This window comes from Ixodes scapularis, unplaced genomic scaffold (assembly GCF_016920785.2).
Source record: "Ixodes scapularis isolate PalLabHiFi unplaced genomic scaffold, ASM1692078v2 PGA_scaffold1__304_contigs__length_218370807, whole genome shotgun sequence".
Lineage (NCBI taxonomy): Eukaryota > Metazoa > Arthropoda > Arachnida > Ixodida > Ixodidae > Ixodes > Ixodes scapularis.
Genome location: NW_024609846.1, coordinates 107,631,149 through 107,657,228, shown reverse-complemented (window position 1 = coordinate 107,657,228; position 26,080 = coordinate 107,631,149). Strand labels below are relative to the sequence as shown.

The 26,080-nt window shown below is 47.6% G+C and overlaps 1 protein-coding gene and 1 non-coding gene across 2 annotated transcripts in view; both read right to left on the bottom strand.

The window, feature by feature from the left end:
• LOC120841965 (neprilysin-1-like) overlaps positions 1-26,080 on the bottom strand; it is a 171,987-nt gene that overhangs the window by 85,119 nt on the left and 60,788 nt on the right. Inside the window, exons 9-10 of the mRNA XM_040212953.1 lie at positions 20,521-20,651; positions 7,828-8,053 (exon numbers count right to left, since the gene is read on the bottom strand). Coding sequence (XP_040068887.1) covers positions 7,828-8,053; positions 20,521-20,651 — 357 coding nt within the window. The remainder of the gene's footprint in view (positions 1-7,827; positions 8,054-20,520; positions 20,652-26,080) is intronic.
• Trnak-cuu lies at positions 8,774-8,846 on the bottom strand. The gene has a single exon. It is a non-coding gene; the product is annotated as a tRNA-Lys (tRNA).

Genomic DNA, 26,080 nt, shown 5'->3' with positions numbered 1-26,080 from the left:
TGAGGCCAGCTACAGCCGGGCCATCTTCCGAAGGCCGTCTGCTACCAACGTGGCAGCGCTAGCTTGGGCTGCAAGTTAGGCTGTCAAACTCAATACCACATTGCTTCGCCAATACTGAAAACTCCACCGAAAAACCATGGGAGCGGCGCCGAACGCGACAGTGTCTCCTGTAGCGGACTCGGAGTTTACGGTAGCAGACGACGCAATGAAATACTATAAGCTCCGCGACGTCCTCGAGCTTTGCGAGCTCCGTTTCGTCGCCCCAACAGCTGAAACACTTTATTGCGGTCAGTCCGCTTGCGAAGCAGAATCCACTGATCGCAACTGCAAATAACAACGTGCGCATAAACAAAGATACAGCGGTTTATTTAGCGTTCTCAAACGCCACTCAGAGGATCACACGCGTTTGAAGGGCGTATGGGAAGGGGAAAAAAGGCGTTTAGCTACTCGAACTACATCGTAAGAGGTAGTTACTGTTGATCTGTTACAAACTGCGTTGTCACAATTTCTTATCCGATTAAGTGATTATTAAAACGTGCGCAGACAACATGTTAAGATTACCAGAGAAAGCGCACCAGCCTCTGCAGCATAAGAAAAACAAAAAGTAACCAGAAAAATGACCGTGCAAGCACTTTCTAAACTTTGCAGAAAAGATGGGGTTCCCATCCCAGGTGAAAATATAAGGAAATGGAGAGCAGTCATGGGCAACGGCGAATGAAAGAAAGAGTTAGCAGACAGTACAAAGATACAAATCACGCAGCAAAAACCTGCTTCAACGATGACGATCGCGCAGGGAGTCGGTGGGAGCATTGAAAATGAACCGGTGGGGGTCGCCGTCGGTGTTGAGTCCACAACAAACAAAGCGGAAGCAACAGAACAAAAGTATTAAAAAAAGAGCTTCATTTTTTTTAGGTTCACGTTACACGTTTGTTTATTTGCTTTCGCGGAGGCGCTAGGGGCTAAAAAGAAAACAGAGGAAAGGAATAACGTAGTCCAGCTCACGCCGCTCGGTAAGTCGCACGCTGCAATCTGCTACGTGCTAGCAGCGTGTGACCTTTTTTGCTTTCGCATTTCTCTGCCCAGTAACTTTGGCAGGTTGTTTGCTTGTTCGCTTGACGAAGCAGTTTAAAAGTATGTACAAGTACTTGTTGACGTGCGTGTCCAGGCTATCCCTGTGCACCGTGCCTTTGTTTCGATTGTCGGTCAGCGGCCTCAGGAACGCCTTCAGCTGGACTTGTGTTTAGTGCACTATATCAGTGAGATGTGTGTCGAAGGCACAGCTGATGTTACCGACTAGGTGACGAGCTAAGTTGTAAGGTGGTGTCATTTTCACATCCGAGTATTTCTTGTTCTCTCAACAGAATGTCTTTCGAGGTGTTCCATGTTTCTGATTGCATTTGGACTTAGCAAGCATGACAAATTTGACTGGCTGCCCACCCGGCTACATAGGACTGAGTTTTCAGCTGTGCATCTGTTCTATCATCAGTGAAGTTTTCCGCCATCTCCGTGGAGTTGTCATAATCGTCTGTTGAGGCGTCAGTATCGATTTTGAAGCCGGACTTTGATAGCTCTTCCAGTTTAATTTTAAGTGACTTAATTACTCACGTTCGTTCGGTCTTCGGAAAGCAGAAGCAGGATTTTCAACCACATCGTAAAAAATTGTTTTTGCAGTGATGGGCAGCACATGGCATGCCTGCCATCTCCAATTGTGCGCTGGTGTATGCCCGAAGACGGCCGTATAATCAGCAAATGATAACCCATACCCAGACTTCACCGAGTACTCAAATAAAATCCGAATAGAAATGTATAACGAGCTTACAATATTTATTATACTTATTAAGTATCAAAACCACGTATGAAAATTTCGGATTAGAAACTCAATTGCAGGCGAAAATAGGAGCTTATCGCAGACGATCGTGGAAAAAAAACATTTACAAGAAGGCTGCAGACGACCCTCCAAATGTCCTGGCATAGAGTACCAGACGAAGCGAAGGGGAGTAGCGAAAGAAAGAAAGTAAAAACTACAGTGGTTTAAAGAGGGTAGTGTTACGAACGAAACCGGAGAAGCGGCACAGCGTTGGAAGATGGCCACGGGTGGCGCTGGCGCTTGCAGCACCGTCGTTCCGGCTATGGCTTCGGCTTGGCCTCTTGGCAAGCTTGGCTCGGGCCAGCTCCGGCCAATTCGCAGCAGTCGACTACACTGTCGTCTGCTAGTTTCCCATATTTATTCACCTACGAACACAAACCGTGTCCTCGGAAGTTCACTGGAAACGAATAATTGTTTTTTGAGGTATTAATATTACTTATGATGCGTGTTAGGGTGCCTCTATTTGCCGGCCGATGGAGGCAGCCCAACGGAGCTGCAGATCGAAGCGCCACCTACACCGTCTTCCAAGAAGGGGCCGTTCCCGATGCTTGGTGGAGGCTACGGGGTAACAACCCTTTAAGCCACTGTATAAAAACTAAGCCAAACAAGTCAAAAGAAAAGACACGATGGTTCGACCGTCAAGTAAACAACAGAAGAGGCGTAGCGCCGCCCTAAACATAAAGAAGAAAGTAGGCTGAAAAATGAAACGACTTCCAATACCGTACAACGTGTGCCAGCCGTTATAGTAAAAGTCGCAGGAGACGTTAGTCATCCCGCCGCTAAGAAGCGCAATTTGTGCACCGTATATAACGTGACCGAAATCACCTTTATTAGCGGTACGACGCTCTCCTATTTTTTTTTTCTTTTACACGCGCGAGAAGTCTGCTTTTATTTTGTAGGTCCGCATTTATTAATTTTTTGTATTAGCGTCAGATTTGCATGTGAACCGTCGACTTCTTCCAGAGTATACTGACATCGGAGTAACGTACGTGGTTCAAAACTGCCTTTTGCTTCTTCATCCGTAGATGATCTTAAGGGGAATGGCCAGCTCGCCTATTCGTCAAAACAATTTTAAGCAATACCCTCATGAAAAGTGGGAATTGCAACAACAAAACGAATTGATTGATAATAACAGTGAAGTTGAAACGTAACTCTGCTCTGATATTTTTGTTCATTGCCTATTTTCAAAAAACAGGGCGAAGGTACATTCGTGTTTTGCCTGGCAAACATAAGTTCTGACAGAGGGTTTTCTTCAGGAGAGCCCTAAAATTGCACCTTGAAAACTGTAACATCTTTCTCAAGCGAAGAAAATGTAGTCGTGAGGTGGCACCTACTTTTTAAAATTCAAAGCAGGGAACACCCGTGAAATTGTTTTTCAATGGTCCCCTCGCACGGAGATAATTGAAACCAATCTGTTGTGGAGAATTCGTCTGCTAGCGAAAACTCCGAGCTCGCTATGGGCGCTGTGATCACTTTTTGCCCGCGCTCCGCGGGAGTTGCCAGTATTGGCTTGCCTGGTGCTTGGTCAAACAGTGCATGCTGCCCGCAGACACCCTCGCCACGCTCCTCTTCGCTCGGCGAAAACTTTAATATAATCTCAGACCCCAGCGTGCGGCGAGCCTCGTCAGAACCGCCAAGGGTTTGCCAAGCGACCGCATTACGCTCTTAGTGTCGACCTACACAACGGCGCTTCCGAGTTCGGCTAGCGTTGCGGCATTCACATTGGGCTGACGACTTTCTGAAGAATTGATTGCGTTTCCCGCTACTGACTTCCGATGCTGCGTTTTCGCGTTCCTCCATAAACAAGAGGCTTTGCTGATAAGAGCAGACGGACTTTATCGTGCGGAAGGAGACGATGACATGACGAGATCAGTTGCGTACTTGGTCTCTTACGCTGTGCTTTTTACTGGGCAGAAAGTGGCCCTATCGAGTTTGAAATAAAAACTTGACGCAGATTGGTTATCTTCTCCAGCACCTAACATTCGATCTTTACACGAAAAGTTTGTTTTAGGTGGCAATTTGTGCGAAGTTTCTTCACTAATAAAAAATACACCAGCCACTCCTGGCGTGACATCAAAGAATCCAGGTGTGACACCAGAAGCTCTATGTGCCCACCAGCAATGCTAGTGCATCGAGCACACCAGCCTGGTTTGCCCATTAGAAATGCTCGTGTACCCTCACACCATCCTGGAGGACGCACCAAGAGACTCTGGTGTCACGCCACACGGACTTATGTGCCCACCAGGCAGCCTGGTGTGCCCACCACGCAGTTTGATGTGGCACCAGTGTTGTGTTTTTGTTGACTTTTTCCCCCGTCCGCGGGCGTGTTTTCGATTAGTTTGTGTGACGTTCCTTCCCCCGATCCGGTGCCTCATTTCCTCCCGTCTTGGTGGTCTCCGGAGACCCCGCGGCGGGCTCCTTTGTGTTCAACAAGTGTCCCCCTCGTCCCCAGCCCTTTCCTGGGCGGCCTTGGGCAGCTTGGCGCGCTCGCCTCTTCGGGGGTTTCCCTATCCCTTTCCGCCAGTATTCTTGTTGAAGTGGAGAAAATAAAGGAGCCTTCTCTGTGAGTCGAAGCCGAAATTATGTGTTGGTGCGGTTTCCTGACTTCTGACGCGCTTGGTCTGGTAGCAAAACAACAAAGAAAGCCAGTAAATATTACAGTTTTTGGTGCCGAAACGCGGGAATTAACGGCCAGATTATACCTACTACGAGCCAGGAGGGCGGCGACTGCCTGAATCGAAAGAGGACTCCTGCGGACCGCCACAACAAAGATCGCCAACGAGATTGGCGACCTGCTGACCACGGATCCAACCGACATCGGTGAGCTCGAAAAAAGATGTGATATTCTTCTACTTAAGGAGCCTTGCCTGAAAGAGCTGGGCAAGGAAATCGAGCCATCTGTCGAATATAATGCCTTAGAAGGGGAGATAACTGGCGCGGAGGTGTACGGGAATGGATCAGCGTAACTAAGACACGAGTCAACCGCAAGTTGAAAGGCCAAGAATTGAGGAACGCCAGGGCGTCCGGTTTTTCAACGCAGGGCAGTTGCTCCGGGCAAGCTCCAGTTGATCACGGCCAACTCCTTACAACAGTAAAGCTTCCGAAGCTTTTTTTTTTTGTGCTTTTTGTTTTTTTGAATAAAGTAATTATTACAGCAGCGTTCTTGTCAAACTTATCATTGCACCTTTTTTTTGTGAGTAAAGCAACACCCAGTCAACAGGTGCTCTGGTATCACACCACAATGAAATCTGGTGTCACACCAAAACACCAGTTTGCTGGAGTGAAAATGTCCCAAATCACATCTGTGAAAAGTCTGGTGTTACAACAAGTCACATCAGCCCTCGGCCTGGTGTATTTTTCACTAGGGTTGTTCTGAGAGTGTGGCTAAACTACCGATATTCCCACAAAACAAATAAAAATATCTGTAGTACTTCGATATCATATACTTGTTTAGACAATTATTTTGGCAATTGTACTGGCTAAAATGTGAGCACGTCCATGCTCCGCAAACAGTAGGCATAAAACGTCTATTGAAAGCTAGTTGCATAATGAAAGGCATAAGCTATTTCAATGTTTGGCAATCAATGCTTACCTGACCGTGCGATTACCGGTTATACATTTTGAACAAAAACTAAAATTTAATTTACGTTTGAAATCTTTATACTGCGAGAGCTCAGTCTGGGCTTAGAATAGGCCGAAGCAGATTCAGCTTTGTGGCGGGACAACATAGCCATTGTACTGTAACAGCTGGGGTCTTTAACGTGAATCACGCCGTCGTAGTTTATCTACCGCACACCGGAATGGTGCACATTGACATCGAAGCAGGCAAGATGGGGAGAAAGCTAGTCGGGTTCTGCAACAAGAACGTTCGGGTCATAAGCTCTTTGCTGCTGGGCGCTGCTCTAACATACTTGACCGCAGGGTGCACGAATGAACTAATGTTAGTTTCAATGGAATTCAGCACTTCATGTCTTAGAAAGATATTTTGTACATTTGTGGCGAAGAGGTGCCCTTAGTCTAGCTTGATGTACTAAATAAATTCGTTCATTTATTCACCACTTTATTTTTCGTACTAAGGACAGATAATGCCTGGATAATGATTGAAAACCACATTTTGTGTGCCAATAATGTCTACACATTTCGTATGGGTAACAAAACTGGCGTAAAGTGTATTTAACAAAACAATTGCAATAACGCTAAATAACGAGCAATTAATACAAGTACGAAATAACATTCGCGGCGTATTTTGAGAAGTTCACAAATAACAAGTTTAGGAGTCACAGAAAATAGTTAAATATTAGTAAAGGACGCTTGAACGTTTGCATACAGGGGTTGAAGATGCTGATGCTGATTGTACAGAACGTGTTATAAAAATTTTGTATTAGGTTCATGGGTCTGGTTAGATTTGCCTTTCAAACTGAGAAAGTGGGAGTAACTCTGATTATTACCCTCGGTATATAGAGGTCAATATCTGACGCCAGGTTCGAATAGTCTACTAAACTGTGCAAGCATTTATGTAAAAAAATGAGATCCCTCTAGTTTTCTCGTGTTTAGTGCAAGACAACCGTGTCGTCGCCAAAGTCTCGCGTAATTTAAATGAATAGTGCGACCAAAGTAGTGGAGTAAACAACAAGAAATAAAATGACTTCACTTTTTCTATCATTGCTTGTTATCTAGAACCATTCCAATTACAAAACGGCCAAATTAGGCTGAAGTTTCGTACACATGAAAAAAGTGGTACAAATTGAATATAGGAATTCACAATAAAAGTTCTTGCGAAATACTATCGCTCGAAATGCTCGAACGCTCGAAATGCAGCATTTATAATATTCGAGACAACTTTATTGAAAGACAACGTTTAGTTACCATACACCCCTCAATCTCTCTGGCACTCAATCCTACGTAAAGGGGACAAAACTGCCGTTTCATTAGGATTTAGAGTTCTATTGCGGTCGCACCAATAATGCACCACATTAACATTATTCATTAGTAGTACACATTCGTGACTAGATGAATCCTGCCGAAACAAAATGATGTCATCAAGATATTGTAAAAAATATTTTAATGGCGGATACAGAAACTCAGAACATTTATGAATACATTGAAAATAAATGGCCACATTATTTGAAGCTTTGAAGCACGGCACACTCGAGTATGATAGATAAGGTATAGAATGGTATCCCAATATTTAAATAAATTGCCTCTTTCTGAAAAATAACCCATAAGTACTAGAAGCATTTATTTCCACTCCATATGACCTTACTTTATGTAAAACCCTTGAATGATCAGTCAAGTCAAAACACTTCTAAAAATAAAAGTACATGGCATTTTTCTGTCCGCGCTCATTGCCAATCGGTGGCACTAAGGAATGATACCAGATTGGTCCCTACAGCTATAGCAGTCTGAAAACCATGTTGTGAAATGCTTTCTTTTCTTTTAATATAATTGCATTGCCCGGTCATCGCGACAAATGCAGGTAAGTGGGAACGCTCTGAGACATTGTAATGATTACAATATAAAAATATTTATGATAATAACTAAAATTTGAAGCGATTGAACCAGGTGATAGACAGATCATAAAAGAAAAGGAGAACTCGTGTGTCAGTGCACCATCAGTGGCATTAACTGAAAGAGAACTTAAATACCTTAACTTTCCTACTTGAGGTGGTTTCTTTGGTTTACTGTAGACAACTTCTTCCTTTCTTTCTGCTACTCTCAACGTAACTTTCTCTTCCATCAAGACAATTTCATTTTGGGAATTTTTTCATACCGAAAAGGAAGACGAAAGAGAAACGCTACCTCTTTCTCGTCTTTTGTGTGATGATTAAAACGACAGTTGTAAGTTAGCGCTTGTACCGTCAGTTTGTTTTTGACCTTCGCGCTATTTATTAATAAATATAGTATTTTGAAGGTTTAGTTAACGAAACGCATTTATCGGGAGCCTGAAAAGTTTTACTTACAGTTTGCTTGGCTGTGGGATCAAACATTTTGTCCACATAAAGACGACCTAATGCGTGTGCCATCAAGTCTGATATACTGGCGAGACACTTCTTCCACAGTGGTTTGTCTTTCTTTACGTCTAATGTATCTTTATTGAAGTCAAAAAAGAGCTTATCAAGCTTTTTGGATGCCACAGCACCATAAGTTCGAATCGAATTCCAGTGCACAAAATTGTACAACGTAGATCTGCAGAAAAAATGCACCAGATGACGTACATATTAGAATGACGTTTGTAATTAGGTCGCCACATTCATCCAGCGTAAGTGTTCACCTCTATGTCTAATATTTTACTGACCCGCGCTCGTCCAAATAAGCAGGAATTGTAGGACAATATCATATATACACCTAAAATATTTCCACTCGAAACTCCTAGCAAACGCCCCCATGTTTTACATGCTTGACTCCAACACTAATGGTCCCAGGTTCGATGCTTTAGAGCTTACGCACATTTTTGTTATTCCTGTAAATGTCGCGTGCCTGTAAATGTGCGTTCTGGTAAATGTGAGAACCCTTTTGCTATTTTCAGGACCGAGTGTGCTCCGCACCGAACCTACTACGCCGTTTGTTCCAGAAGCCCGCTCGAGTACAGTTGGGATCAAAGGTTGTGGGAGAAAGAGTCTCCCACCACGGCCACAGGCCGCTGCCGAATGCCCAAACTGGACAAACGGCCGAGGCGCGCAATAGCGCACGTAGAACAGGCCTATAAAAGAGGGCACACGACCACAGAACGGGGGAGGACAGACCGTGGCCACGGAGGCGTGCAGTTCGAACGCTCCGGCGATGTTTTACGTTGATACTAACAATCCATTCCTGTTACTTTAATAAATGGAGTTTCTCGTTTTGGAAACCCCGGCTTCGTGTTGTTCCTCCCGGATGGGCATGCAGCAAGGCAACCCTACCACATAGCGCCCAACGTGGGGCGCGAACCCACGACCCTGAGATTAAGAGTCTCATGCTCTACCGACTGAGCCAGACGGGCCCTTGGCAGATCTGTTGCTGTGACGTCATAAGTCCATTTCCACGTAGCCCACGCGGAAAACAGTACTTGTTCGTAGTAACAGCCCATTTCACCGAATGGGAGAGCTGTTCCCTTTACGAAAGTTGGATTCGCAGGAAATATGGGACTGCCTACTTCAAGTTTTCGCGCGTTTTGGTTTCCCGGCAAGCCTAATTTCGGATATGCGTCGCATTTTACGAGCAAAGTATTCGTCGAGGCATGCGCGGTTCTGGGAATTGAACATAAACGGACTTCGCCGTATCATCCCCAGGCAAATATAACCGAAAAGGTGAATCGAAACCTTAAGATGATGCTTGTTGCTCATACGGAGCGCCACAAAGACTGGGATGCGAAGCTCCCAGAAATGGCCTTCGCCACTCGCACCACGGTTAACCGGTCCACCGGGCCCACCCTGCCCAGCTCAATTTTGGCAGAGAACTTGCTTTCCCTCTCACTAACACTCTCCGTTCGACAGAGCCCAGGGACAGGACCGCAACTACACAAAGTTCACAGACGACCTGCGAAAGCGTTTCACCATCAACCTCAAGGAAGCCCGGGAAAACCTGGACGTTGCCAGACTGCAGCGATCCGACCAGTACAACCAGGGACGCCGAGACCTGCAGTTCGAGGTGGGAGACTTGCTGCTCAGGCGCACTCACCTCCTTTGTGACGCAGCGAAAGGCTTCACGGCCTCACTGGCCAACAGGTGGGATGGTCCAGTTCGTGTAGGCAAAAATCTTTCCCCTCTTACATACACAATAATTCACCATTTCAGTGGTGAGTCCACAGGACCAACTCATGTCACCGACCTTAAACAATTCCACATCCCGGAAGATGGTTTTTCGCGGGATCAGACCGATGCCGACGACGGCCCGGCCCCGGACCCCCCCTCGCCGCCACACAGGCGGTACAACCTGCGACGTCGGTGACGGCTGAGAGAAGTTGTAAAGCGGTGGACAAGATTATTCTTTTTTTTTTTTTCCTTTCTTTCGGGTTTCGAGCGTTGTACCTCGATCGTATATCATCCCACGGGTCTGATCGCCTTTCTGAGGGGAGAGAGGGGGAAATATTGCGCGATTGTGCCCACCCCAGACCCTTTATCCTTTTTTTTTATGCATCATAGAGCCAGGGGTTACACATGAGAGTAACCCATGGAAAATTGCTCGTTCTGATTCACGAAGATGGATCACGGGCGACGCCACCACCAATCCCGGGCATCTGGACGCCAGGGTCCCAGGACACGTGGCGGTCCCAGTCACCGAGGGCGGCAACCAGCGAGGCCCTCCTCACGGAACTGCGGCCAGTGGGCAAGACGTTCCACAGGCACCGAAAACTGCAAACGGCCACCAAAGGACAACCGCGACCTGGAGCGCGCCCTAGCACCGATACAACGCCGCCGTCCACACCCTCGACGACGACCCCCTTCCAAGGACGACCACTTCAACACTGGCATCGACATGCCAGACGCTTAAGGGGGGAGGGGGGAAGTGTGGGAGCAAGAGTCTTTCACCACGGCCAGAGGGCGCTGCCGAATGCCCAAACTGGACAAACGGCCGAGGCGCGCAATAGCGCACGTAGGACAGGCCTATAAAAGAGGGCACACGCCCACAGAACGGGGGAGGACGGACCGTGGCCACGGAGGTGTGCAGTTCGAACGTTCCGGCAATGTTTTATGTTGATACTAACAATCCATTCCTGTTACTTTGATAAATGTAGTTTCTCGTTTTGGAAACCCCGGCTTCGTGTTGTTCCTCCCGGATGGGCATGCAGCAAGGCAACCCTACCACAAGGTTTGGATAAGACCGGAGCGCCGACCGAATTCCTTTGCCGCGCTTCCTCACTGCGCGCTACCTGCTGCCGAGACCGACGCAGTGCGCACGTGTGTCCTTTCTTATCTCCTGCACTCTAAAAAAAGGGACATATACGACACCCCAAAACGTACAGCGCGCTGACGTCGAACTGACTGCGCCAACATTTGTGAGAGGGTTGATGACGGTGCGACATAACATATTAAACAGCTAAAGTACGTATCAAAGTCTACAGAAAAAAACACACAGGTTTTGCAGTTGAGCCTAGAAAACCCCGATAACTTTTTTTTGCCGTAAGTCACACTTACATTTACTATTTAATGAGTTGTACAATTCGGCTATGAAGCCGCTCGTGAAATTCGGTAGCGTCGGTACTACGTGAGTGCGCTGTACATCCAACTGAAGTTTTGGGGTGTCGTATATGTGACAAGGGGTGTAACGTCTACACCTCCTTTTTTATAGTGTGGCTTGCTCATTTGCTCGCTTCAGCGCGACGCGCTGCGGTATAATTGAAACGGCGATAGATGCTGCTCTAGGAGCCGTGATTCAACAATCTCGATCTGCACAACGGCTGATCGACCGATCTCGCGTGCACTGCTGCACGGGCAGTTCACGCGACTCTTTCGAGTGATTAGGCGACGCGTTGAAAACAATCGTCTCATATTATTTTTTAATTTTTAGAAATATAGAACAATATGAGTTCACCAGCCAGTTTTGTTATACTAGTCTTTTTGGACTAGTCTTTTTGCACGGAGGCCAGCACTGCTGTGCCTCTGTGGGCGTGACACCTCTATAGGAAGTATTCACTGGCGGTCATAGCTGTGTGTACGGCTGCTGAGCGCGTGCTGATGGCGAGCTTCCACAGTTCTTTTGTAACGTGCATCCCACACCATCAAGAGTGCCGGTCTTAGCAGCCTATTAGTGTGGGCTCGTTCAGAGCATGTGCTCTAGACATCACCCACAAATATGGCGCCCAGTGAATAGTCCTTATTGGGGAGGGCATTGAACACTCACGCCCCTAGTGGCACGCTTCAGTTGTGGGTTCAACAAACCGTGTTTTCTTTTTTGTTTTTGTAAAGAGAAATCGAAGGTGACGATTCGAAGGCCATTCCTCGTGCGACAAAAACACTCATCAGAGCGAAGCGTTCGTGGACAGACCGTGCTAGGCGAGGTTCGTTTTCCTTGTTATGCTGTGTTAGTAAGCATCAGGCTGTGGGGACGACAAGCTCGGTAAAACTCCCACATAGTTCGATCTCCTGCCCAATAACTGAAGTCCGTAATATGGAGGCGGCAGTGCACAAGACAACTTCTGCTGTTTCGTGCTCTGCTCGTGCCGACTTGCAGCGGGGTCATCGCGCGTTCCGAAAGACTGCAGCTCACACGATGCATGCCGGCAGCGGCAGAGTAACGAAACTGGCTGGTGAAACCAGTCCATTGCGGATGGGAAGCGTTAAAAATAACGCAAAATAGAAAACAAGTGTTTTTAGCGTGTCGCCGTGCCGCGCGACAGAGTCGAGTGAACTGCCCATGACGCAGAGCACGCGCTGCTTGGCCGCTCGACCGCTGTCCAGGGGGGCTATATTGCGCTTTTTGCACTCCCAGGAGACTTGGAAGAGGGAAGTGACGTCAACAACGCAGCAAATGCAGATTGGGTGTTGATTTTGTTTTCTTCTGTCAACATCCAATCTGCGTTTTCTCTAGTCGTTGGCGTCACTTCCCTCTTCCAAGTCTCCTGGGAGTGCAAAAAGCGCAACATAGCCCCCCAGAGCAACTTTACTAGATCAACGCAGTTAGCAAACTCCCACGGAGAGCCGGGATCCCTTCTTGCACCCCTCAGCCGGTCTAACGCTGTTCGAAGCGCCAACATTCTTGCTCGCTACGGCGCGTCTTGCAACTGTATTCAAAACACGGCCTCAGCGGGCATGAAGGATGACGCTTCAAACAGCACTTTCGAATCTAGTGGTTATCAGCAAAAACTGACGTATGTCAGCGCTTGTCTTAGAATTGAGAACGCTCTACGTGGGAGTTTGCAAACTGACTTGATCGAGTAACGTTGGTCCAGAGCGATGAGCAACGTTTGTGGAATCACGGCTGCCGGAGCGGCGTCTTCCACTGTTTCAATCAAACCGGTTCGCGTCGCCTTGAAGCGAGCAAAAAAGCAGGTCAGCGGATAAGAAGATATGCGCGTTCACACTGCCCGAATCTCGGCGTCTGCAGGCGACGCGCCGTCAGGGAGCGCGGTGATGCAATTCGGTCGGCGGTCCGGTGTTATCAAAGATTTTGCTCCCGACAGTACATAAGGGGTTCCGCGTGGCGAGTCAGTTTCGCCTCAGCGCTCGATCCAGCTGTTAGGCCGCCATCGACGCCTGTGACGCTAGCCTTACGCTATTTTGTTTTCGAGACAAGTTCGCATCATTAAAGGTTTAGTTTCCTTCAGTCATTCGTCTCCCCATCACTTGGCATCCGTGACATTTCGGTGGATGTGCGGGGTACAACCCATGCAGCGTACCCGTCCGGGGGCCCGCAGTGCTAGCCCGTTCCCCAGCGAAAGAGGACTCCTTGAGGAGGGCACCATCGCACGAGCAACCCGCCGTATTAAAGGACAATCCCCGGAATTCGGCCCTATGCCACAAAAGCAAAGTTAAACGAACGCGACCATGACTACCCCACCCGTCGTCATCCCCCCACCGCCCCCCCGAACACCGGCTCTATTCCATGGCGAAACCTATGAAGACATCGGCAACTGGGAGCAGCAGTAGGAACGAGTGGTCCGCCATAACGGATGGAACCCGAAGCAGTGTCTTCAGAACGTTTAATTCGCTTTGGAGGCGAAAGCAAGCAACTGGTTTGAAAATCATGAAGCCTCGATCACCTCCTGGGACATCCTCAAGCCTGAGCTGCGAGGTAGGTTTACGAACCAGCAGCGAAGAAAACGCGCACAAGAGTTTCTTTAAGCGAGGATTAAATGTCCTAACGAGAGAGTCGTTAGGTTTTTTGAGGATAGTCTTCGACTCATGTAACCGTGCGGAATCTGGCGCCCCTGAAGCAAAGAAGCTAACGGTCTTAATGTGAGGGGTCAAGCAAACTTTTGTGGGCCCTGTGCGAAACGTTGTTCCTGACGGGCACGACACATAGACACCCGTAGACACGGGGAGGAGACTACTCAGTTTTGAGTTGGAGACTCTCTCAAAGTCTTCGGAAAGAGACGACGCCGTGGGATGGACCTCAAACACGAACCGCCGGAGGGCACCTCATTATACCAGTCAGGAGATGCACTGCTCGCGTCGAGATCCACGGTGAGATGTGCACCTTGAAGTTCGTTCTTGTGTTCGTCTTTGCGTTGGTCGTTATCCTCAAAATGGACTTCATCAGCGAGTATGGCGCCATCGTCGACCTCGGTGCAAACCAATTGACGCTGCGAAAGTGTGTTATGCCGCCGGTGGAGCCGAACACAACGTCAGTCGCAATCCGAGTAATGATTCATCATGTGAACCTGCCGCCGCCATCGAGTACTTGTGTTCCCATCATAACCGACGCAGCCATGTGCGGTGAAGCTCTTCTGGAAGGCAGCGTTCAACTGTTCCTCCTAAGAGGAATCGGCGTGACACGAGGTGTAACGGATCTCCGAGAAGTACGTTCGACCGTTTCTGTGAAGAACTCTTGAGAGCAGTCGCAGCACCTAGCAAAGGGTACCACAGTGGGCGACGCCGAGAATCTTTAAGCGCCAGCCGTGTTCACCGCAGTCTTTGAGGAAACGTCGTCGCCACAGCGCAAGATCACGTCGCCGCTACAGCTCAACCACGAGCTCCCAGCTCCAAAGCGCCGGCAACTTGTTGATCTTCTTGCTGAACACAGTGAATGTTTTGCCACGTCGTCGGAAGTTCGCCAATCACCAGTTTCGAAGCATCGCATCGTTACCGACGACGACGTGCACCCAGTCCACCAGTCACCGTGCCGTGTTTCTTTAAAAGAGAGGGAAGTCTTTCAAGAACACGTTCAGGGAACGTTCGACGATGATATCATCCAGCCGTCGAGCAGTTCATAGGGTTCACGAGTCGTGCTCGTAAAAAAAGGAGGACGGAACCCTGAGGTTTTGTGTGGAATACCATCGACTGAGCACTGACAAAGGACGTCTATCTGCTCTCCCACATCGACGATAGTCTAGACCGTCTGCGGCACTTCCGATACTTTTCGTCGATGGAGGCGAAGAGTGGCTTCTGGAAAACCGAACGTGACGAATGGGACCGGGAGAAAATTGTCTTCGTCACACCCGACGGACTGTACGAATTGAAAGTGAGGCCCTTCGGACTATGCACGGCACCAGCGACCTACCAGCGTGGCCTGGACACCATGCTAACAGGATTAAAATAACAGAGCTGCCTCGTGTACTTCAGCGACGTCGTGGTGTTCGCCGGCAACTTCGACGAGCACTTAAAGCGACTCAGTGCCGTACGTTAAGCCATCAAAGCCGAAGGACTAAATATCAAGCGGAAGAAACGTCGGTTCGATTATGGTGAGCTCAAGTTCCTAGGTGAGGTCATGAGCAGCGATTGTGTTCGTCCTGACCCTGGGAAGACGCGCGCAGTAGCCGCACTTTCCCCGCCGTCAGACAAGAATGCCATAAGATTTTCAGGCATCTATGCCTACTACAAGTGCTTCGTGTGAGATTTTGCGAAGCTTTCTGCGCCGCTGACATGCTTTACAAAAGACGCCGTGAAGTTTCAGTGAACAGAAGAGTGTCAACGGGTGAGTGACGAGCTTATACGAAGATTTCAAACGCCTCCTCTCGGCCATTTTGACCTGCTATAACGGTACTGGCGCTGCACGTATCTAAAAATACATTTAAAAAGTGAAAGCCGTTTACAACTCCCTGTAACACCGAATTAGAGCGCAGCTCTTGAGGAGGAGGAGGGAAGGGTACTGGGGGGGGTGAAGTGACCTGGGGGGGGTCACGTGACCTTGGGGGGTCACGTGACGATGTCGATGATGTCATCATTGACGTCACTGATGACGTCATCAGTGACGATGACGATTCGGACTCCGATGACGTCGTCAGCGATGATGACGATGACGATGCGGATGTCGGTGGCGTCATCAGTGACGTCACTGATGACGTCATCTGTGACGATGACGATGACGATGCGGATGCCGGTGACGTCATCAGTTACGTCACTGATGACGTCATCAGTGATGATGACGATGACGATGCGGATGTCGGTGACGTCATCAGTGACGATGACGTCATCGGGGAGGTCACGTGACCTCGGCGGGGGTCACGTGACCCTGGGGTGGACACGTGACCTGGGGGTGCCACGTGACTTCGGGGGGTCACGTGACCTCGGGGGGGGGGGGGTCACGTGATTTCGGGGGGTCACGTGACCTCAGGGGGTCACGTGACCTCTGGGGGTCACGTGACCTTGGGGGCCACGTGACCTTGGAATGACCTTGGTTACGCCGACGCCGCTCAAGCCGGGAACGGGCCCCTAAGAGCTGCGCTCTAAAAAGTAATATGGGGCTTGGCGCGGTGCTGGTTCAAATACAAGATGAAACAGAGTGGATAATCGCCTATGCAAGCCGGACACTGTCTACGGCGGAAAGTAATTACTCTACGACTGAGGAAGAACGCCTCGCCGTTGCGTGGGCCATCACCAAGTTTCGCCCGTACTTGAACGGAAATATGTTCCGAGTGGGTACGGAAGACCACTCGGTTCTGCTGGCTTGCAAATCTGAAGGACCTTTCAGGACGCCTCGCACGGTGGAGGCTACGACTGCAAGCGTTTGCCATTACCGTGGTGTACAAGTCCGGCCGAAAGCACAGTCAAGGGGATGGTTTGTTAAGGGCCTCCGTCAGGCCGATTCTGCCTGCACTAAAGGCGATGAAGAGTGTTTTCTCGGCGCTTTACAGGTCAGCGACATGGCAGCACACCAAGTAGGTGGTTTTGAATTGCGAGGACTCATCGACCACCTTGGTTTTGCACTATGAGTCCTCCACGTTTTCATACGAACACTGCCGATCTTCTACATCCGACAAGGTGTACTGTGCAAGGAAAACTTCAGCGACAACAACACGGCGTGGCTGTTGGTGATCCCCTCCAGTCTTCGAGAAGAGATATCTCACGCCTGCCACGACGACCTGAGGGCGGGACTCCTTGGCTACACCAGGACTCTTGTCAAGATACGTGAGAAGTACTACGGGACCAAGCTTGCGAAGACAGTTCATCACTACACCCGATCTTGCCATGAGAGTCAACGGACGGAAGAAATCACCGACTAGACCAGCGGCACATCTTCAATTTATTGCGCCGCCATCTGACTTGCCCAATTTCAGAAAATCGTAATGGATTTACTTGGTTCGTTCCAACAATCGACGCAAGGAAGCCGATGGATAATCGTCGCGACCTATTATCTCACACGGTAGGCCGAGGTGAAATCCCTTCCATCAGGTACGGCTGTTGAAGTCGCCAAGTTTTTCATAGACTTCATCGTCCATCGGCACGGCACTCCCGAAGTCCTAATTACAGATCGGAAATCATCGTTCATGGCCCAGCTGACGCAAGAGATTCTTCGTCTCAGTAGCACCAGCCACAGTCAAACCACTGCGTACCATTCGTAGACAAACAGACTAACAGAATGGCCGAACAAAACCGTTGCGACAGGATCTCCAAGTGTGTCCGCGTACAGCACAAGACGTGGGACGAGCTGTTACCCCGTGTCGCGTTTGCCTACTACACGGTGGAGGAAGAGACCACAGGAGTCACACCATTCCAGCTGCTCAATGGCCGCAAAGTAACTACGATGCTGGATCCAATGCTGCCCCGCGAACCTGATGACGACGACAGTGGCGACTCCCAGATCGTCACTCAACGGGCCGAGGAAGTCCCACAGCTCGCCAGAGTCCGGTAGGAAGACCAGAAACGCGTCAAACTCGCCGTAAAGCATTTGTCTTCGGGATGTTCACTTACAGCCCGGAGACAGGGTGTGGGTGTGAACAGGCATTCGTCCCCACGCTTAAGCGAGAAAATCCTGAAACGATACTTCAGACCTTAAAAAATAGTTCGTCGACTGGGAGATCTGAACTACGGGGTAATGCCAAACCGAAGAACATTATCACGCCACAACCCCGACCTGAAGTCATCCACGATGTGCGCCTCAAGCCGCACGCTCGATAAATTTGTAAGCTGTTACCCCGTGAAACGCTTCATAGGACTAGGATTTACCAGCCTCCGTATTTTCCCATTCTTTTGTTTGTTTTGCTCTTCATTGCTTCCTTGCACGCAGTAATGTCACGAGCGTCTCAAAGCAAGCGCGCCCGTGGCCGTATAGTTATCGTGCATGACTCCGACAAAAATGGGCCAAAGTTCGATGCCTGAGAGCGGACGCACATATTTATTTCTGTAATGTGTCGCGTTGTGGTAAATTCGTTAACCCTGCTGCATGTTCGAGGACCCAATGCTCTATGAACCGAACCTTCTACGCCAATTGTTCAAGTAGCCCACGACTGTACATAAGGGGCTCCGCGTGGCTAGCCGGAGTTTGTTTCGCCCCAGCACTCGATCCAACTGTTACTTCACCAGCGACACCTGTGACGCTAGCTTTATTCTATTTTGTTTCAGGCACAAGTTCGCCCCATTAAACGTTTATTTTCCTTCAGTCATTCGTCGAATCATCAGTTGTCATTCGTGAAAATATACCCTTGACCCGTACTGCTGGTGTGGGGTGTGAATCTGAAATTAACAGCTATATTGTTTTGAAGTATGACCGCCCGCAACTCTATCCGGCGAGTAGCATCCAGTAGTAATATACGGTGCATCTTTGTTAACTCGTTCGCAATTAACATTTTTTTGGGGTTTTGTACTCACTTTTCTTTCTCTTTGTAAGGGCTTTGGTTTTTGTATATACGATGTGTTTTTTTTCTCAGCGATGTTATGTTTTTGGGCATTTAGTTTGATGCAGATGAGTATGATCGGCGTCTCTTTTCTTTATGCCATTGCCTTCGCTGACGACCTGTGTACCACTAATAAAGTCAGCTGACTCTTTGTTGGCACCTTATGTTTATAAACTCAAATAGCAGGTTTTCAGAACGGTTCACCCGAAAGCTTCTTTTATAGCATAATTGACCTTCTTTCAAACAAGGACGACACCAAGCTGCAAAAGACTGAACTGCGTTTTCGTCCGGACCTGGAGTTGCGCTTCCTTTTCTGCTCCTCCACGACTTCTCTGAGTCGCTGACAAGATTGGTGAGAAAGCGCAACTGCCCTTTCGGAATCGAGACCAACCCGTAGTTCGAACTTTGGACGCTTCGTGAGAAGCACCTGTACAACCGCTCTTCTAAAAAAACTTGGCAGCAACCTTTATCTTCAAAATCCTATAATGCGTGAAATGCAGTATTTTTGGTGCGAGCGTTTAAAGTCCACTAAACTTCGGGAAGTGAAGAGCCTTTATTTTTGTCAATTTTCCCGCTACACTGAGAGGGGAAATTCGGTACATAGGTCAATTGGCGGCAATTTCTGCGCTCAATTTAATTGGAAAACTAAATTGAGGTGTAGGTCACGTGACTTTAATTTTCCTGCCTTATTTAAAGGGGAATTTGTATGGACGCATTAGGCACGTTTCGTCAATTTTACTCTAAATTTCGTGGGAAAACGGAAGGTGTTTAGATCACGTGACATGAGTGTTTGCGCCAAATTATGCAGGGAAGCTAATTTGGACTATAGGCCACGGGACCCCAGCGCCGCGGCGCTCACCAATCGCACCGGGCGGCGATCTCCCGGGCAACCAGTCCCGGTTAGTCCCATCATGTAGATTAGACTCCCAGGTCACGTGACTTCATCTTTTTCGCTGAATGTAGGGGCAATACATATTTGGGGTATAGGTCTCTTGACGTCAGGTCACGTGATACTAAGTTTCCCTCTAAATTTAGCAGGGAAAGGGAATGAGTGTATATGTCATGTGACGTCAGGCTACGGGAAGTCAATTTTCCCGCAAAATTCAGGGGGAAAACTGCTTTGGCGTATAGGTCACTTGATGTCAGAGGTCCCGTGACACCAATTCCCCTGCCGAATTTGACGGGGAAACTTAATTGGTGTATATATCACGTGACATCAGCTCACTGGACATCAATAGACATCACGTGACCTAAACACCGATTCAGTTTCGCCCTCTGAATTTAGCGATGAAATTGACGTCACGTCATCTGATATACCATGACCTAAATGCCAATTTAGTTTCTCTTTTAAGTATAGCGGGAAAAATATTGTCACATGACTTAGACAGCTGTTTAGTTTCCCCGCTAAATTTAGCAGGGATATTGACGTGACGTGTCCTTATGTAATGTGACCTCTACACCAATTCTGCTTCTCCGCCAAGTTTAGCGAAACATATAACCTACGTGACAGCGATTACATGTTGCCGTCACATCGACGAATTCGCATTGCAAATTATGTCACGCAGCACGATCGCTCGCCCCGAAGAAGAAATGGCGAGCCCGTCTAAGAACAACTATCAAATGTACGCATGCCACGCTTTAAATTATCAGATGAATGGGGTTGTAAACACTGGCATCTGAAAACTCAGAGTATCGCTAAACGTTCGTGATGGAAGAACGTCTTGTTTTGTCTTCACTTTTGTACATGACGGTGTAAAGTCTTCTAAAGAAATTTAAGCGATGCCACCTTAAGTACTGTATTCCATGCACTGTAAGGTCTCAAAGGTAAAGGTTTCTTATATTTTTAAATGTCGCACACCTTACAAGGTTTATAAACCTAGGGGGGACGTGAAGACAAATTGTTTTGCACGTAGGTTTGTGATATCTAAACTTCATAATAGTGTAATCGTATGCGCTGACTTACATATTTTCTTCCTCCAGAATTTCCTCAATATGTTTAATATAATCAGGCTCCAATACAATCACACGTTCGCCATCACTGAGTTTCATATTGGCCAGTGCAAACAAAGAATTTAATAGTTTCAGCCATTCAATCTGAAATGTCACAATGGAAAATTAAACAGAAATATACAGTGAGGATTCCATTTGTGCAGAGTAGTGTCTAGATGTCCACAAGGATCGAAATTTTATTACAATATATATAAAAATAAACAGTATAACAGTTCGCAACTTATGCTAGCTTTTGTCCTTTTCATTTAATTTTTTTATATTACACTTAATGACCCCGGAAGGGGTATCACATAAGGGGTGGGTACATAAATGGGGTATACATGGATGCCAAACAGTTTTAAAGCCAGACATGCCCTGTTACATTTTTCATGAATGTGAATGGGCAATTCATTGCAACGGCGTAAGGAATGCAGTTCCAGCTCAGAGCTGCTCGGGGGAAAAATGAAGCACAAAATGCGACAGTGCGGGTGTTTTGGCGGGCAATTTGGTGTGAATGACCGGTGCGCTGCGATATGCGTGCGGGAGGAAGGGGGGGGGGGGGTAAAAGATAAGGTGGTTTACAAAGCGAAGAATGAACAAACACGTATTAAACAAACAGACGCTGGTGATACGGCGACGACTGGAGAGAGGCGGGAGCCCTGCTTCAGATTTTAAGCTGATATGCTGATATTATATATACATAAAGAATGAATGAACCGAGTAGTGCGATTTTGGGCAGATTCGAGTGCGTTGATTAGATATATTTGGTGTGGGCTCGAGGCTGCAGACGCATTTACTATCTTTGATCAAAAAAGCTTCTCTTTTTTTTGGCAAATCGCTCATCCGATTACTTTCAAATCATGGTAACTTTGAAAAGCTTTGCAAGTTTTTCGAAGTTTCTATGAGACCAAATATTTTGTTAGCTCAATTCCTTCAATATAAACCTGTGCCATCTTTCAGAACGGTGTGATGGACATTTCCGTTTGAAGTTTAGCTGAAGCCGACACTTAGATCGTCTTATTTTGAATATTGGAACTATTGGAAACTATATTTTTAATGCCATATAGGAGGGAAAGGATGTCACCACTGGTAATATTTTTAATGCATCCACGCAATTTAGTTTGCACTAGGCTGGCAAGATAGGGGACTGATTTCTAAATTTTTTTCCAACAGTTTTATTATCATCTAAAGACTCTTAAAATATGTAGCACTTCCACTCTACTGCAAGTGCCTTCTGAGCTTGACCTGGTGTGTCACTCAGGTAGCACAAGAGGTGAGGCCCATGTGTGGCCCATATGGGCAATGAACGCTCGGGTAGGCCCTACAAAACGCACGCTTGTCCCGCGTAGCCGCGGAGTGGGCATACGCACTATGGGGTGCCCGTGCAATACGCTCGTGGTCTCCGCTACGCGAGGGCACGCCCAGCGCCATCGTTCCCACTTCAGGTATGCGGGGGCAGAGTTAGCGCAAATATGTGCTTCAGGGGGCCAACATATGGGCATGCCTAACTTTGGCTGCTGGTGCAATACTTCCGTGAATCTCACCTCGCCAATGCGGAGGCAGAGTTAGCAAAGGTACGGGCAAAGCGTGGGCACGAGGGAGTTGGGCTACACATGTAAAAACCCTGTTGGTCCCACATCGGCCGTGCGAGAGCCAAGCTGCGGTGATTAAAGCTCCACGACGGCGAAGCGTCGCATGCCCGCCTTGGGCTGCCCACGTATAACCCGCGTGGGACTCACCTCGGCTTTGCGCGGGGCCGAATGCGATGATGTGGGCTCCACGCCGCCAAGGTTTGGGCGTGCCCAACTTAGGGTGCCCATGTAAAACCCCTTATGGGTTTCATGTCGGTTGTGGGGGACGAAGTGTACGAAAAAAGGGGGCTCCACGGCAGCAAAGTGTGGGCATGTCCAACTTGGGTTGACCATGTAAGACCCTCGTGGGTCCCACCTTGGCCATACGGGGACCAAGTTGCGATGATGTGGGCACAAAATCAGTGAAGCGTTGGCATGCCCCGACTTGGGTTGCCCATGTAAAACCTCCAGTGGACACACCTCGCCTCTACCGGAGCCAAATGCGATATGAGGTCTTCACGGCGGCAAAGCGTGGGCATGCCCGAGTTCAGCTACCAATGCGAAACCCCCGTGTGTCCCACCTCGGCTCTGTAGGAACCAATTTTCGGAAGATGAGGGCACCAAGGGGGCAAAGCGTGGGCATGCCCAACTTGGATTACCTATGCAAGTATAACATTGGCACTTTCCGCTGATATTAAGAGTATGTACTGCACGTTCTGGAAATTCAACATTAGATATCGGTTTAATTTAATATTAAATAATCCAAGACTGCAAATTGAAGCGTGTGACAAAAATTGTTACGCTTGCAAAATATTACTAACTTACTACTCATCGTGTAAGTTGAGGTCGTATTACATGGGGCGTAACTTTTGACAAAGAGCACTTAATAGGAAGGTGAATTCAAAACACGCTCGTCGGAGTGTCATGTGTCTCTAGCTGGCTCAAGCTGGCTATGCATTCTTTCTGCCTGTCAAACAGGATTTTATGAAGAAGCGTGCAGAGGTTTTGATCCATTTCGTACAATCGAAATACCCAATGTGTATGGTCTTGCTCAAAACGTTTTCTTGATCTACCAAAATCTTATTACTTTCACATGCACATGACAAATGTAAGGAATGCTGAATTTGGGATGCACTGTAATACCCCACATCGTAGGAAAAGGGGAAATTACCCTTTCAAAATTAGGTTTCCGGGGGGGACCACATGTTGGGCTGCCAACGTAGGCCCAGTGTGAACCCCACAAGGGGGCGGGGAGCACATGTGGGCTGCCCATCTACGTCCGTTTGGCCCCTCGATGGGGGCCCTTGTGGGCTGCCCAAGTAAACCCACCCAGGGTCCCACGAGGGAAGCGAATGTGAGCTGCCCCATATAGGCCCCCTGTGGGTCCCCCGAGGGAGCACAAATGGGCTGCCCAAGGGGACGCCACTTGGGCCGGAGTTGCAAAACCGACGTGGGGCCCCTGTCGGCACTCTTTCTGCTTCGCAGTTCGTGGTATTTGGACAGCTTCACATTGTCAAGTTCCAGAGCTCACCTTCGATAAAACGTCGACTTCCTAATTTAGGCTAAGGTGGCTGTCTAGAATAAAGGCGACACAGAACGTCTTGTCGCGCTCTGAGCCCCCAATTATATTATCAGGCACGAAGCCTCTTAAAACGAAAACGATCAAACAAAATATAATATTCACAAGGAAGCGCTGATAACCCCTGTTTGCGCCCTATAGCAACTACACAGAAATACAGCACAGGGCAGTTTATTATTCTGCACTCGGTGATTACAGGGATTTTTAGTAGATCGTTTTCAAAGGCACGTTACCGCTGCGTGCGCGCGCTTCAGAACATGCATCGAATCGGCAGCGCCAGCTTCCATTACAAATATTGTGGCACGAGAACACGATATACTGAAACTCTCTCATGTATTTGTGCTACATTGTCGAAACGAGCGCCGTTTCTGCGATACTCCCTATAAAAAGGTTTACCGTAGTGTGCGCCAATGTTTTACATTTTTTGAACAGTTCGCGAAATATGACACATAATATAGTAAAATGAATACACAACAAATAATGTAGCAAACTAAGAACTGAGCAAATAACAAACTAGACATTCGTAATATATATTTGTATTTTGCTTATATGAACACCTTATTTGTCAGAAGTGCCGAAGCGTGCACCATATAAACTAAAATCCGAAATAAATTAGAAGTATATTTGATGTATGCTTAGGTATACTAAGAATCTACTTGAGGCGAACCTTTTTTTTATAAATGTGCAGAGTTAGTATGTACGTAATTTGTGTCGCTTTTTATCAAGAGCTCCGACGTTGTCAAACCTTCCTGCGTGGATTTGTTTAGCGTCCTTTTTCTCAAGAAAGCGCATGCAAATGTTTGCGAGAGGAAGCGTGCTCTCGAAATAGTACTGCGCTTCTGCACGATAGGAGACATACTGACTTTGACAGCGTAGAACGAATAAGTTTGCACCGAGCTTAGGTAGTGACTTCCAAACCTCAGACGTCTGCTTTTTTTTTTTCGGTGGGCCACATACCTAGCTTTATTTTTGAGGGAGAAGTGACAAACGCATATTCCACATTCGCTCTTAAAAGTGCTCTGACATCTACGTTTTTTTTTTTTTTTTTGTTTTTTTTTTTGCCTCAAACTATCCCAGAAGGCGTCGCATAAAAATATGGAACACACAGAAACATATTTAGCACGCGAATTCGGCGCTTTCTTTTTTCTGCCTAATTATATCAGAAAGAAAATGCTGTAATGTATTCGCCATGTGCGTCAACGCATTTATGCGTTGACTCATATTGCCACGAGCGAGCGCGTGCGTGGCCGAGTGAAAATGAAAACTGCGTGCCGTATGACTCGTTCCTTCTTCTAGGTCTGTTCAGCATCTGAAAATCGCGAATGCAGTGAGAAACGCGGATCCTGATGTAAAGGAAGTGTATGTTTATCTTGTTCACCTTGTCGCTCAAATAGAAAGTGTTTACAGTGCATTAACACCCACACGTGAATTGGAGGCTGTGTTTAAATCGATAAAACTTATGCGGCGTTTTTAAATAGGAGCCGTCTGAAAAGTGTTTCAGAGGCCCCTTTTAAGACTGACGGATTGTTGGAGTGCACGCGTTGTTGCCAAGCCAATGCACTAAAAAAAAAAAGCGTGCGTAGCTGAGTAGTTACCGCGCTCGACTTTCGTGCGGAGGCTCAGGGTTTGATTCCTGGGAGTTACGCGCCTTTTATTTAGTCTCTTAGTTTAATGTTGTGGTACATTCGAGAACCCTGTTGCTTGTTCGAGGCCCGAATGTTCTACACGCCAACCTTCTACGGCAACCGTTCCATAAGCCAACGGGTGTACATAAGGAAAACCGGGTGGCGAACCGCAGTTAGTCTCGCCCCTTCGTGTATATACAATCCTGCTGTTACGCCAACTTGGACGCCCGAGACGCTCTATTGCTCTCTTCTGTTTCTTTTCTTTTTTTTTTTCTTTTTTTGGGAACAAGTGCCCCAATTAAACGTTCAGTTTGTTTCAGTTTTTGTCGCTTCATCAATTGTCATTCGGGACAATATGCGAATAAATTAGAGATTTCCGAAGTAACAAACATGTGATGTGCAGTAATCGCCTTATTGAAACATTTTTTTTTTTTCCAAATGCATCAGGCCACTTTTCTTTTCAAAATATCAAGGACATAACCCTCCAGTAGCAGAGACAAGCACTTTGTCCATTCCTTGTCTCGTGCAACTGTTCCAACAATGGTGACTTTCGACTGCTTATCCAGCTGTACTGCGGGTGGGCGGGGAATGAGCGGTGGAACTCCTTTTTTGATGTTTTCGTGGCAGCTTACATAAACACTTTGAGGAATGCGCTGTTCGGTGCCCGGTGAAGAGTTTTGTGAAATGCAATGATGTGTGATCGCAATAATTATTTCGGAAAGAGATGTAGACGGTGGGAGAACGAGAAAAATCACGTAC